The following is a 13,372-nucleotide window of genomic DNA, read 5'->3' as shown; positions in this document are numbered from 1 at the left end:
AAGTGATCCGACCCCAGCCCCCCAGAGAAAGCCCAGCACTCACCCCCCACCCCCGTTACCATAACTCCCCCCACTCGGAAGATGCAGCGAGAACATGCGGAGGGAGCAGCTGCCGCCGCCGCCGAGCGGCCTCCCGGCCTCCCCCTCCCCCCCGCGCGCCCACGCACACGCGCGCCCCCGCGTGCCCCTCCCCCCGAACGCCGCTTCTCCCAAACGCCACGCGCCCCCGCCCCGCCCGCACGCCCCAGCCCCGCCCTTACCTCGCACCGCCCCCCCCGCGGGGGGTCAGTAGGGGAGGAGGTAGAGGAAGAGGAGGAAGAAGGAACAGGGGGTCCCCGGAGGGGAGGAGGGGCCCCCCGCCCCGGTGGGGCGGGGGTGGGGGGCACGGAGGGCAAAGGGGCGGTCTGGCCGGGCTGGGCTCCGCTCGGCTGCCACGGCCCGGGATGGGGGCGGGGGCGCCGGGAAGGGCCACGGGGGGAACGGCCGCCGCGGGGACAGCCTCGGGTAACGGTTCCAAGCGCCGCCGCTCCCGCCGCTGCCGCCGTTGCCCGGGCCCCGCCGCCGTTGCTAGGCGACCGCTGCTGCCGTGGCCGCCTCTGTCACGAGCCCCGTCGCCCGGAGACGGCGCGAGAGAGTTAGGGGGAGGGGGGACCCCCAAAACGAACTAGGGACCCCCACACCTTTCCCCCAGCCGTAAGGACCCCCCCAACCACCGAGAGAAACGTGGGGCCACAGCTCCGCCCCAAGGAGGTGGAGTCCCCAAACAGTAACCTCCACGCCCTCAAAGGTCCTAGGAATTTCTCCCACCATGGCCTCCCTCCACCACGCTCGTGGGTGGACACTCCCCCACAGAAACCAGCCCCCCCTCAACGGACTCCCTCTTTCCCCAAGTATATTCCTATGTATGCTTGGATAGACACCCACTCATCCAGAGGACCTCCCCCATATACACACACACCTTTGGGTGGACACCCCCCATGGACCTTCCCTTGTAGAAAGACACCCTCCCAGTGGATGGTCCTCAGCCTTTCCCCTGTCCTGTCTCACACAGAAAGACTTTCCCCTAATGGGTGGACACACCCGCACCCACGGATCCATATATGAGGACAGTCTCCAACACAGCCCTTCCCCCATAAATCTCACAACACACACACACCTTTATGGATGTACACCCACCTCCACAAACACCTCCTAGAAAGACCAAGATCAGAGACCCCCAGGCCCTGAGGACATAGGGTAAGGAGAGGATCTGGGGTAAAGGAGGACTGAGGAGGGGTGGGGAGCAGGGGGACAAGGGCTTTATGGTTTACAGTGGATGATAGATGTAGAGTTCATACATACATGAAAATGATTCGTGTGTGGACATCTTGGACACACTGCACACGGCAGAATTCATACAGACATGCCACACACATCTACGACAAACACATCACATACTTAAGAGACATACATACAAGGGATATGCCATACACAGACTGCTGCCCACACATCCCAGATCCCTCAAAGCAGAGGCTTTGAAGGCATGTAGATAGATCCAAACCGGCTGGTTAGGGTCTCAAGGGCTGAGTCCAATGAGAGGAAGGGATAGGATAGTAAAAGGGCTAAGGGGCTGGCCGTGTGGGTTTTTTTTTAATGAAAGGGTCTAGGACGAACGGATCCTAGAGGGAGTGGGTACTGAGAGGGGAAAAAAGGTGACCACATAGCTGGATATTAAATGCCTGGGTCCTAGAAGTGGAAGGAGGTAGAGAGGGGTAGCGATGGAGATGGGGGGGGGCAGTTATGGAGGTGGGGGGTGGTTTCCGGGGGCTGAGGGCGTCTCTCTGCACCTTGGCGGCAGGATCTATGTTCTCTGCCTTCATCTCCCCTCACCGTTCCCATGGAAACCTTTTAAGCTAACTTCTCAGGAAGACAAAAATCTTTTTTTAAATGACTAAAGAGGGGGGTGGAGGGGGGAAGAGAGGGGGGAGAGGGAGGGAAAGAGACAGATGGAAAGAAGGAGAGAGTTGGAGAAACCGAGATAGAGGCAGAGGTACAGAGCGACAGTCATTCCGAGGCTCAGTTACAGAGATAGAAGGGTGATGAGTTGAGGAGACCTGAAGGAGAGCAAGATGAGAGAGAAAATAAAGGGAACAAATGGGGAGGGGGGGGAAGGTTAAGAAATATGGAAGAAGAATCGGGAAGAATAGGATATTGGAAGAAAAGTGTAAAAAGAAGTGAGAGAAAAGAGAGAATAGGTTGATTAATCCACAAACCAGTGGCCAGTTTGAGGAAGGGGGAGGGAAGGGACGACAGGACCAGAGGACTGAGAGGGAAGCAAAGAGAATGTGGATAAAAGGAGTAATGAAGGAACTAGGTCATTGTCAGTAGGGGAGCATTGATGACCAGAACCAAGGGGAGGTGGGGGGGAGGAAAGGATTTTCAGGACAGGAAGCATAAGATCTGGGGAGACTATTTTTATAAGCACCCGGAAGCCAGGCAAATCTCACAGTTAGGGTGGAAAAGGGAAGGTGGAGCTAAGACATGGGCCTTTTATCCCCCACCCCACCCCACCCCAAATCAAGAATACAGGTACCTTCCTTGAAGCGTAAGAGCCTTCTCTCCCTTGGCCCTCTCCCCAGGTCTAAGAAGCATCTTCCTCGGGCCACCCTCCCACTCATCCACACACCCAGATCCACCCTTTAGCCTTCTCTCACACAGTTCCCTCTCAGGGGCATGAGAGCTTTCTCTTCCAAAGCCCCATACCATGTTCGCCATGGGGCCGGCCCTCCACAGGCACAGAGACTGTTCGTCTCAGGAGTTTGTTTCGACTGGACTCACTCCTCCGGTCCCGGATCAGAAGGGGGTGTATCTATGGGATGGGGGATATGGTCAGATCTCTGTGGCCCACACTCCTCTTCCCCCACCAGGAAAATTATTAACATTTATCAAAGATGCCCAAAATGATGGGCCCTGTCTCACTCTCATATCCCTTCCTCCTGCCATGCCCTGTGTTTGTCTGTGGATGGGTAATTCCTCTGCTCTCCTTTATTCCTCACACCCACCCCCTCATTACTCTCCATCTCCCTCATTTCTTTCAATACACCCTAGAGCTTTCTCTTAAGCCTTTCTCAGCCCTTCTTCCAATTCATCTAGGATTTTATGTTCACCTGGTCCAGTTTCCCCTTGACCTTCAGCTTCCTTCGTCCTCTAATGTTCCCCCCCCCCAGCCCCCTTTACTGCCTGCCACGGGGGTGCAGAAGCTGCATTTATAATCAGGATCACAGCTTGTTTTCCTCCCACAGCCAGGCACTCGGCCAGACTGGGACCCAGCCCTTCCTTTCCCAAAGGCCCTGGTCACCTCTCCCCAGTTCCCCTCTACTTACCCACCTGGTTCCCCTCTAATACCTTCTAATCTCTTCCCCCAGACTCCATCATGTCTTCTTCTTATTATTCCCAGATCTCTCCCCAGATGTCCCCCATCAACTGTCTCCTACTTCTCCCTGACAGGTCCTTTCCTTCCGACAGCCCCAAGCCTGGGGCCCTTATTTCCATTATATTCCTCCTCAAACCCCCTTCCCTGATCATCTCTCCTCTCCACCACTAGAGGTCAGTGTCACTTCCCAGCTATCTCCCAATCTCCCGTAGACTCCCTGGTCACAGTATACACAGTTTCTCAATCCACTAACCCTCACCCCCAGTTCCCCTAACTCCCTCATCTACCCTCTTTTGGGTCACCCTAGGCAGACCCTGAGCTTCATGGGAATCCTTTGATATCTCTCCTGGCATTCTTCCTCTATCCACCCATTATCCTTTCTACTATCCTACCATCATCACTTTCCAGTTACATCTGGATCTCCTCTCCCTCACTGAAACAGGCTGGCTCAGCCTTTCCCACCACTGCTAATGCCCCCAGTTCTCTCACTTCAGCTCTCAGCCCTGATATCTATCAGTTATTCCACATGACCTGCTCACAACCCCTCAGCCCCCAAATCATCTTTTTCTTCCCCTTCACTCTTATTTCTTCTCCACTCAAGTCTCTGGCCCCTAAGTTTCCCTCTGGGTTCCCCTAGTTCTTCTTCATTCTCCTGTTATCCACCTCTTCCAGTTTTTTGAGTCTACTTTTCCTTGACCTCAGTAACTCTCCCAACTACCTCTGCCTTCTCTGGCTACCTAATTCACTGGCATTCTCTCTATTTACCTGATCTTTCAGACCCTTTTACTCTCTGTATTCCTTTGCTCCCCTCCATTCACCTAAATCATAAGACACCACCCCTCTCACTATCCTGTGCTCCACATTTGTCCCCACATTCCTCCAAATTGTTCATTCACCCCTCTGGTTTCCAAATCCTCTCTCCCCACCCTTTGGGCTTCCAAATCATCCCTGAACATCTGGTTACTCCCAATTCCCTGACTTCTAAGTCTCTTCCTCTTACTCTCATCTTCCCTTTTACCTCCCTGGTCTCACAATCTAGTCTCTACTACAGCCCTCATTTCTAGTCCCCTTAATAATAGGTCACCTTTGCTCCACAGCTACCCCTACTTCTTTGGTTGCCTGACTTATCTTGCCTCCATAATCCTACTATTCTACTTTGTTCTTCTATTCCTCTCCTAGCTCCCCTAATACCCTAAACCCAAAAAATTCTTCCTTTACATTCACCCTGATTTAACCCACCACTGTCCTCTCAAGTTCCCCCTTTCTGTTCCTTTCAGTCCTAAATACCCAGTCAACCAGAATTCCAGCCACCACCATTATTCTCCTCATTACTCTAACCCTCCTCCATCCCTCGCTGCAGCCCACCAGTCCTTCCTCATTCTACCTGGCATGTTATTTGCTCCTGATGGTGAAGAGATGAGATGTAAATGTTCACCTCTAAATAGGAGTCTCTTTCCTCCAACAGTGAGCAAAACATAGACAGACACTGTGCAGGTTGAACGTGCCCTCTCGCCTCTCTCCTGTCTCCTGCTTCATCCCTTCATCTTTCCCCCATCTTCATCTCTTCTTTCTTTGTTCTACACCTTACTGTCTTTCCCCTTTTAATCTGCATACTCTCTTTCCCTCCCATCTAAAGAAAGGTCCCCTGTGCAACCTCCCTTCCTCCCTCTCACCTCCTCCTCGTCCAGCATGAGCAGTTGATTCCCCGAGATGATGCAGAATCGGGGGTTCCAGCCAGGACGTTCATATGGCGAATGAACGTACTGGGTTCGGTGCATAGGGGGTCCCCGTACATCTGAGAAATAAAGAGAAGGGTCAAGGGGCCCCACATATCTGGGAGACAAATATGAAACAAGGGGAACTTTACACATTTAGAGGATAATAGCATTGTAGATAGATACAGAAGACAGGATTGGAAAGGAGACTACACATTTTGGGGGACACAAGGTGAACTTGAACATTTGGGAAAACAGGGAGCATGAAAGAGATTCTACACATCTAGGTAAATATGGGAAATAAGAATTTAGTGGGAGAAGGAATATACAAAGACTACCAGTATTTGAAAAGGGTAACTATACATCTGAGGGGAAAAACACAGAAGATGTTCTGGGGTGGGTAGTGAGAGGGATTGTGGAAAACAGACCCATTTGAATAAATGAAAAAATATTAAGTGCTTACTATGTGTAAAGCAATGTGCTAAGTTCTGGAGATAACAAACAAAAGAAGGGATTGCACATTTGGAATGAATATAGAATTATCAGAAATATATCTGGGAAGAGTGAAGATGGGGAAACACCTGGGGAGTACAGTGACATGGGGTGGGGGAAGGGTGCACATTTGGAAAGAGTGAAGGTGTCCCAAACAACTGGGTTGTGAAAACCAAACTTCTGGAAAAGGAAGGAGGGAGATACCTGTCAGTCTCAGGAGAGATGGAAGCCATCCCTTCCAAGGCCTCCTTAGCCTTCCCAGGTCCCTAGGGACAGTTTTGTTTCCTTGGGGAGTGGAAGGGAGGAGGGGGAAGCTCTTATCAGCAACTGGCCCAGGAGTTCAGGACCTTGTTTAGGGAAGGAGGAGAGATCAAATTGGCCTCTTAGCACCACCCTCAAAAACCAGTAACATGAACCCAGGGAACTGCCCCTGTCAATATCGGTGGTTCTTCCCTCCCAAATGATTGGAAAAGCAAGCCTCTAGCACAGAATATTCCCCTGGACACAGTGTGGAGAAATGGAAAAGGGAAGGAAAGGTAACAGGGATACCATATCTCATGAAAGAAAGTGGGGCTATATATATGGGGGTAGGACATCTGGAGAGAAATATCTGAGAATCTGAGAATCTCTACCTTATGCCCTGAGATGGTCCCCTGTCCCATTCTCCTAGCTTCATTGCTCCTCAAGTGCAACCCAGCCCCAACAAATTATGGCAAGGCAGTAGTAGTAATAATAAAATCAGCTAGCATTTACATACTGCTATGAGATTTACAAAGCAATTTAAATTATCTCATTTGAACCTTGAAACAACCCTGTGAAGTTTATATTGCAGTTATTGTCCCCATTTTACAGATGAAGAAATTGAGACTAAAACAGGTTAAGGAGACTGTGGGGGTATATCAGTGTGAGAAATCAGTCTGCAGGTATCAATGAAAAAAATGAGGCTATAGTGGTCAGACAGAAATCAGATCAGGGGCACCTGAGTGCTCTGAGGGTGTTAGAGGAGGAAAAGCAAGTTTGGGGGCCTCCATGGGGAAATAAAGCTGCAGGTATATGGGAGTGAAAAGAAGCAAGTTGTAAACTCCAAGGGATCGATATAGGGCATTCAGTCTGGTGATCTTTCCAAAATCTAATTTCCTTCATGGCTTCTTATTCACACACTCAAAAATGTTCCCCTATCCTCCAGCCTTTTAAGCTGGTGTCTCTGGATTAGAGGGTGGGTAGGTAGGAAACAAGAGATGACTCAGGGTCAGAGGCAAACCCTCCCCAACTACAGACATGGAACTGCTAAATACCTTAATACTAGCCACTCTCATCTACTAATACCTTAATACTTTCCAGAAATGAAAAACTCAGACAATCTGATATCAAAAACACGTTAATACTCCAGACAGTACAAATCCTAGTTTCTCCATAAACACTTCAGGACCCCAGGTGAGAAAACCTTACCATTCCACAGAGGGAGGGGCTAACTGCAGCAAAAGGGAGGAAAGTTAGACCTCAAGAAATACTTCCTCTTGGGAGAAGTGAGGGAAGGCAGGTAAACTCATATGCCTAATAGGGATTCCTATTTTTCTCCCATCATCTCTCTCCCCTCCCCTTCCCCATAGTCCCTGGCTGTGTGTCTAAGCTTGAAGCAGGAGCTTCTTTATTCTCCTTTATTTTAGTTGAAACAAATGTGTGTGTATGTGGGGGTTGGGGAGTGAAGTGAATGGTGCATCGATAAGGGGAAGGGTCTACAGTGGGGTAATCTCTTTGATTGCTCATATAGGATTCCTGTGCCCTTAATCTCATCTCCTTGTCTCACCCACCCACACCCCCAAGCCTACAAAATAACCTAAGGAGTCAGGAAGAGAGGAAAGGGGAATGGGATAAGGAATGGGCCATTAGAGGTGAGAGGAGGTAAAGTATAGCTAGGCCTTGGAGTAGAAGACTGGAGGAAGGTAGGAAAGGAACATGTTATGGACTGGGGGATATAAGATGGAGAGACAGAGATAGTAACTACCCCTTGGGAAAGAAATATCATGAGATGATAATTAGATATGGACCAGAGAAATAGATAAGCATGATAAGGGAAGAGGGTCAAGGGAAAGAAGAGGAGGGGATTAAGAGGATGGGACAGATATAAGGGAGACACCAGGTGGAGGAGGGATATAAGGAACGGACACCAGGAGAGGGGACAGATATAGGGGATGGACATAAAAGGGGACTAATATAAGGGATGTACACCATATGGGGGAGGGGGGACAGACATAAGTGATGGACACTAAGGGTGGGACAGGGACTGAATATAGGGAAGTGAAGGGAGGAGGGATATTGATGGTGAAATGGAAATAAGGTAGGACTCCAGTTCTATCTCATTGGTTAGGGACTTGGGGAGGAGGGGGAGGCCCAGTTCCCCACCTCCCAGTCTTACTTGCTCCCTCCCCCCCATCTGGCCCTCCCTCTGCCCTGGTCTTCCCCCTCCCCCAGCCCACCTTCGCTCCCCACTCTTTCCTCCCTCCATCTGGCCCCTCCATCCCTCCCTTTCCCCCTCCCCCTCCTCCATCTGGCCTCTTCTCTCCCTCCATCCTCCAGCCCTTTCTCCATCTACCTGGTTCTCACAGCCCTCTACCCCGTCATCATACTGTCCTCTCTTTTTTCTCCAGCCCTACCTTCCTATTTCCCCCCATCCTTCTTCCCTCTCCATCTCCATGTCCCTCCCCATATTCCTATATCTGTTCTCCCTTATACCTTTCCCTTATGTGTCTCTTCTAGTTCTTCATCCCCTTCATCTCATTTCTTCTCAATATTTCTTCCAGGGCCTGCTTCTCTTATTCCCCTAATCCCCTCATCGCTCCAGCCTCCATTTACACCCCCTTTCCCTATCCCCCTCCCCCCCACGCCAGGCTCTCCGGCCTCTCCTCCTCTTTCACCCTCTCTCCCCTTCGTTCCCCCTCACCCCAGGCCTCCTCTCTCCTCCGCCCCCTGCCCCTCCCCCTCTCCCCCTCCCCCTCCTGATCTTTTCCCCCTCCCCCCACCTCGTACCTCTGAAGGGGGCATAGGACATCGCGGGGATGCTCCCCCGATGGATGGAGGCTCGAGACCTGCTCATCAGGCCTGGGGGGGAGGGGGCAGGGGGGGGACAGGGGAGAAGGAGAAGAGAGAGAGGGGGAGAGAGAGAGAGAGAGGGGGAGAAGGAGGAGGAGGAGAGAGGAGGAGAGAGGAGCAGAGAGGAGCAGAGAGGAGGAGAGAGGAGGAGGAGGAGGAGAAAAGGAGCCAACAGCAGCGGCAGCAGCAGAGAGAGAGAGGGGGGCGGGGGAACAGAGAGGAGAGAGCAGGAGGAGGAGGAGATGCACTGCAGCCCCCACCCCTACCCAAAGAGAATCAAAGACAGGGACCCCTGACTCAGAAATGGAGATGCCAAATAAAGAGACCCCAGCCCCAGAGAGGGGGATGTCATACAAAGAGACCCCAGACCCAGAGAATGATAGATAAGAGAAACTTGAAGAAAGATAGGTAATCCAGATCTGGAGAGATATGTAAGATGGAGAGACCCCAGACTCAGAGGCAAAACTAAGGAGAGATCTCAGACCCAGTGAAAGAGATCTAAGAGACATCAGACGAGAGATATCAGAGACAGATCTCCAAAACTGAGACTCAGGACCTAGGAAGAGATCTGACTGCGAGAGATCTAAGAGATCAAGCCCCTCAGTTGCAAAGAAAAATTTCAGAGACAGGCATTCTAGACTCAAAACAGATTTCAGATTCAGGATGAGATGGGTTCCTCTGACACAGATTCCTCTCAACCAGGAGAGACCTTATTAACTCACTGAGATGCCTAACTCAAGAGAGACCCCAGACCCAAAGAGAGTTTTCAGAGAAAAAGACTTGAGACCAAGCAATATATTAGAGACCCCATCATTTGGGGATAGGAAGCTTCTCAGCTGCCTCCTCCACCTCATCTAACTTGGCCCCCTCTCTTCATTTTTGGGTCATGAGATGTGCCTGGGCCCCAGGGAAAGAATGTAGGGCAGTCCCTGGATCCATAGGGGACTGGGTAGGTTAGAGACCCAGAGCAGGGTGGGAAAGAGAGGGTAGCCTGAGTAGGTGGAGTTCAGGAAGGATAGGGTTGGAGGATATACTGAACCACCATATCACTCAAGTCTCCTTCATATATGATCTCTCCAATATCTTCCCCTTTCCACCAGTGTCCACAAAGTTATGGTCTAGCACAAATGCTACCATCTCTGTGCCTTCCCAACTCCCCGTGGTTCACAAAATTTACAAATATCAGAGCTAGAGAGAATCTTAGAGATTAGAGATAAGGAAACTGAGGCACATCGAGGTGGGTCTTGCTTGGTGACTCGTTCAAGGTCACATGCTTAATTTGTTGTTCAGTCATATCTGACTCTTCATGACCCCATGACAGTCTATGAGGTTCTCTTGGCAAAGACTCTGGAGTTGTTTGTCATTTCCTTCTCCAGTGGATTACTTTATGTCAGCTAGGGCCAACTACCACCACCATGACAAGGAAGTGATCTATAAGGCAAATAGTGGTTAGGTGACTTGCCTAGGAAGTGTCTTGAGGCTGAATTTTAACTTAGGTCTTCTTGGTTCTTTTGGCCCCAGGCCAAGTGCTCTATACCCTGGACCACCTAGCTGCCCCAAATGGCAAATAAATGGTTCTAATTCCAAACTAGACATTCTGACTCCAAGGCCAATGATTTCCATTTTCTTGAATTATGTAGTCTTAATCCCTCCTCTGCTTCTGTCACCTTACCTTATCTCACATTTATTTGTGTGCATCTTATTCCCCCCTATTAGATTTAAACTTTTTGAGTGCAGGAATATGCTTCTTCATCTTTCTGTCCATAGCATCCAACAGCATCAAAATTGGTGCTTAATATTTGTTGACCTTAATTTACTTGAGTTGAATCGTATTTATGACATACCCATCTCTTACTAGATGGTAAGCTCCTTAAAAGCAGTAAATATGAAGATGAGTATCTATATACATAGGTGCTACCAGTTGACACCATGCCAAGAAACCTTTTCACTATTCACTACATCATGTTGCCTCAATGTGCCATGCATATCATCCCCATAGCTAGCATTTATATGGTGATTTATAGTAATATCTCAGATATTATCAATATCTCATCTTACAGATGAGGAAACTGAGCCCAAGAGAAGTGATTTGCCCAAGTTCATATAGTAAATGTCGAGTAGAATTTGAAGTCTTCCTGACTCAAGGTGCTATCCACCAACCTCAGCTCATATTTAAGAGTTAAAGTGTTTTCCTCACAGCAACTCCGAGAGGTGAGTTGTACAAGTATTATCTTGTTATAGGTAAGGAAAGTGAGACTCAAAGAGGGTGATTGGTTCAAGATCACAATGACAAAGGCAGGATTCCGAACTCAAGTCTTTTGGGTCCAAGTCCAGTGTTCTTTTTATGTCTCCCACACATAAATTTAGGAATTTTTAAATGTTAGTCTTCATCTAATTCTGAAATTCTGGCTATACTGTGGAAGGGGGCATGAACCCCATTTCTCATCACTTTGTGTCACATCCAATTCGGTGATCCCCAAGAGTTCCAAATGATTCCAAAGCACTCCCTTTCCTCTCTTTTCCCCTCATATTCTCTCTGGACTTCTGCACTTCCCACTTGCCAACTGGGTTTCTCCGGGGTCACAACAACTTCGGGGCTCAACCCCTTCAGTTTACAGTCACAAAGGCCCTAGGTGCTGGACTGGATGGGATGCTACAGCCGTGTCTTCATCAAAGGTGGAAGTCCTGGCTCACTGTTCGGCTCCTCCTCACTCACCACGGTCTGGACAGTTTTATTAACTGTTGGTGGCAAAGGGAAGTCCCACCACCAAGTTGCACTCCATACTTAGTGTAAGGATGACTCCACACTCACCAGCCCGACACTGACGCAGGGATTGGGCGGAGTCTTCTGCCTACCGCTCCGCCCCAAACCCTTGTCACGTGCTATGGGGAACTGACTAAGGGTTGGCCGGCTTCCGTCTCGCGCGGAAGTCCTATTTTGGCTGCGAACAACGTCTAGCCCTCCCTCCCCTCCCCTTGGACTGTCCTCCTCGTCATTCTACAGCTTCCTACATCACGTGACGAGAGAAGACCGCAACGAGTCGAGTTCTTGGGCAAATGATTTTTAACGGTCATTCAGAGGCGGAGGTGGGGACGGCACGTGTCCATGGATCCAGCTCCTGATTGGCCAATCCTTCCCTTTCCCTCCCATCGCCCAGCTCCTCTAGAGGGCGGGGGTAAATCGAACACGCTGGACCTCTGGGATTGCGGGAGGGGGGGCGGTAAACTAGGAGCTTCCTTCGTCACGTGGTATGGTGAGGGTTCGGGCCTGCTTATCACGTGGTCGCCATACAGGTATGCTTCCCCTGATTTTTATGTGCCAGGCTCTGGGACAGTTTCCTCTCGCTCGGTGACGTGACCTTTGACCCCGACCCCCTCCCTTTGGCCGCCTAGGCTGCATGTTGGTGGGGCGGGGCCCCCAGGTCTGGCTCGGCGGAGTGGTGAGTGACGACCCCCTCCCCTTTCGGAAGATCCTTGAACCTGCCCACCCGGCCTCCAGATCCATCTTCTACCCTCCCCTCCCCTTCTGGGCAAGAGTCCGTGCCTCAGTGTCCTAGCTTAGGGTCTGGGCTCTGCATCCGGGATGACTGGCGGTGAGGAGGGGGAGGGCTGGGGCTGCGGAGCTGGGCTGGCCCTTTGATGGCGCCGCCTCCCCTCCCCCCAGGCCGCTTCGCTCCTGGCCTTCCTGTGCATGCACTCGCTGCTCGCCTGGTTCCCCCCCCTGCGGCTGCTCCCCCGAGCCCTCTCCATGACCGCTCGACCTCCCGAAGGCCCGGCCCCCGCCCCCACCGGCTCCGACTACGTCCCTGGCTCCGTCTCAGTGGTCTTTGTAACCTGCCCCAATGACAAGATCGCCAAGACTATTGCCAGGTTGGAGGAGGGGTCGGAGCGTGGGGTGGAGGGGCAGGCGAGAGCTTCTTGGGAGCCTTTGGGGTACAGGGCGTGGGAAGCAGTCTGCTCCGACCTGAGCGAGCTTCCCCGATTTCCAGGGCTGTGGTGGAGAAGCGACTGGCCGCCTGCGTCAATCTTGTACCCCAGATTACGTCTATGTAAGTCTTGGGAAGGGGTGTGCTGTTTCCTAGGGAGGGAGGGTGTGTATCTCCTCTCCCCATTAACTCATCCTTTTGTTGTCTTTCAGCTATGAATGGAAAGGAAAGATCGAGGAGGACAGTGAGGTGATGATGGTAAGAGCTCCCCCCTTCCAGCTCTTTCCTCCTAGGGTGTTTAGCTCCTGCTCCTCCTGTTCAGTTTCCTGATCTAGACCTCTCAATCCTTCAGATGATGAAGACTCAGACTGCCTTGGCACCGCCCTTGACAGAATTTATTCGGTGAGGACATCAAGATTAGTTTTCTGGTGGGAGTGGGCGATGATGTATTTTCAGGTGGATGAGGAAATACTGCTCAACTTTTGTTGACCTTTCCTCTTTCTCTAGTTCTGTTCACCCATACGAAGTGGTAGAAGTCATTACATTGCCTGTGCAACAGGGGAACCTTCCATACCTTCACTGGGTAAAAGATAGCACCACTCATCAGTGATGACTTCTCAGGCTAACTTCCACACACTTTCTCTAATAAATCCTGACCCCGTAGTGCTGCCTCTTGATCTTTTCCTTATTACATGTATTACTTGCTGTGAGTATTCATTGAGGGTATAGTAGTAAGC

The 13,372-nt window shown here is 50.9% G+C and overlaps 2 protein-coding genes across 15 annotated transcripts in view; one reads left to right on the top strand and one right to left on the bottom strand.

The window, feature by feature from the left end:
• The window catches only part of SYNGAP1 (synaptic Ras GTPase activating protein 1), a 32,441-nt gene extending 23,492 nt beyond the window's left edge, over nucleotides 1-8,949 (bottom strand). For 2 of the 12 annotated variants that reach the window (XM_072641749.1, XM_072641750.1), the window contains exons 1-3: nucleotides 8,647-8,949; nucleotides 5,086-5,207; nucleotides 2,743-2,848 (exon numbers count right to left, since the gene is read on the bottom strand). In XM_072641749.1, coding sequence (XP_072497850.1) covers nucleotides 2,743-2,848; nucleotides 5,086-5,207; nucleotides 8,647-8,713 — 295 coding nt within the window. In that variant the 5' untranslated portion in view covers nucleotides 8,714-8,949. Of the gene's footprint in view, nucleotides 1-59; nucleotides 138-260; nucleotides 1,761-2,742; nucleotides 2,849-5,085; nucleotides 5,208-5,823; nucleotides 5,982-8,352; nucleotides 8,444-8,646 lie in introns of those variants that run through there. The other 10 variants (XR_011974163.1, XM_072641744.1, XM_072641751.1 and 7 more) reach the window with 10 other exon arrangements.
• A 2,617-nt stretch (nucleotides 8,950-11,566) lies between these two features.
• Nucleotides 11,567-13,298, top strand: CUTA (cutA divalent cation tolerance homolog). 3 transcript variants are annotated; one of them, XM_072641765.1, is made up of 7 exons: nucleotides 11,567-11,796; nucleotides 12,033-12,149; nucleotides 12,374-12,579; nucleotides 12,699-12,758; nucleotides 12,848-12,893; nucleotides 12,988-13,037; nucleotides 13,143-13,298. In XM_072641765.1, exons 2-7 carry the CDS (start codon nucleotides 12,108-12,110, stop codon nucleotides 13,243-13,245), a joined length of 507 nt encoding a protein of 168 aa, XP_072497866.1. In that variant the 5' UTR covers nucleotides 11,567-11,796; nucleotides 12,033-12,107; the 3' UTR covers nucleotides 13,246-13,298. The 3 variants fall into 3 exon arrangements, with proteins under 3 accessions (XP_072497866.1, XP_072497867.1, XP_072497865.1); XM_072641766.1 differs by having other exon boundaries at nucleotides 11,584-11,885; XM_072641764.1 differs by lacking the exon at nucleotides 11,567-11,796 and adding an exon at nucleotides 11,876-12,003 and having other exon boundaries at nucleotides 12,103-12,149.
• Nucleotides 13,299-13,372: the final 74 nt, after the last annotated feature.

This window comes from Notamacropus eugenii, chromosome 2 (genome assembly GCF_028372415.1).
Source record: "Notamacropus eugenii isolate mMacEug1 chromosome 2, mMacEug1.pri_v2, whole genome shotgun sequence".
NCBI lineage: Eukaryota > Metazoa > Chordata > Mammalia > Diprotodontia > Macropodidae > Notamacropus > Notamacropus eugenii.
This window is presented reverse-complemented; position numbering and strand designations above follow the sequence as displayed.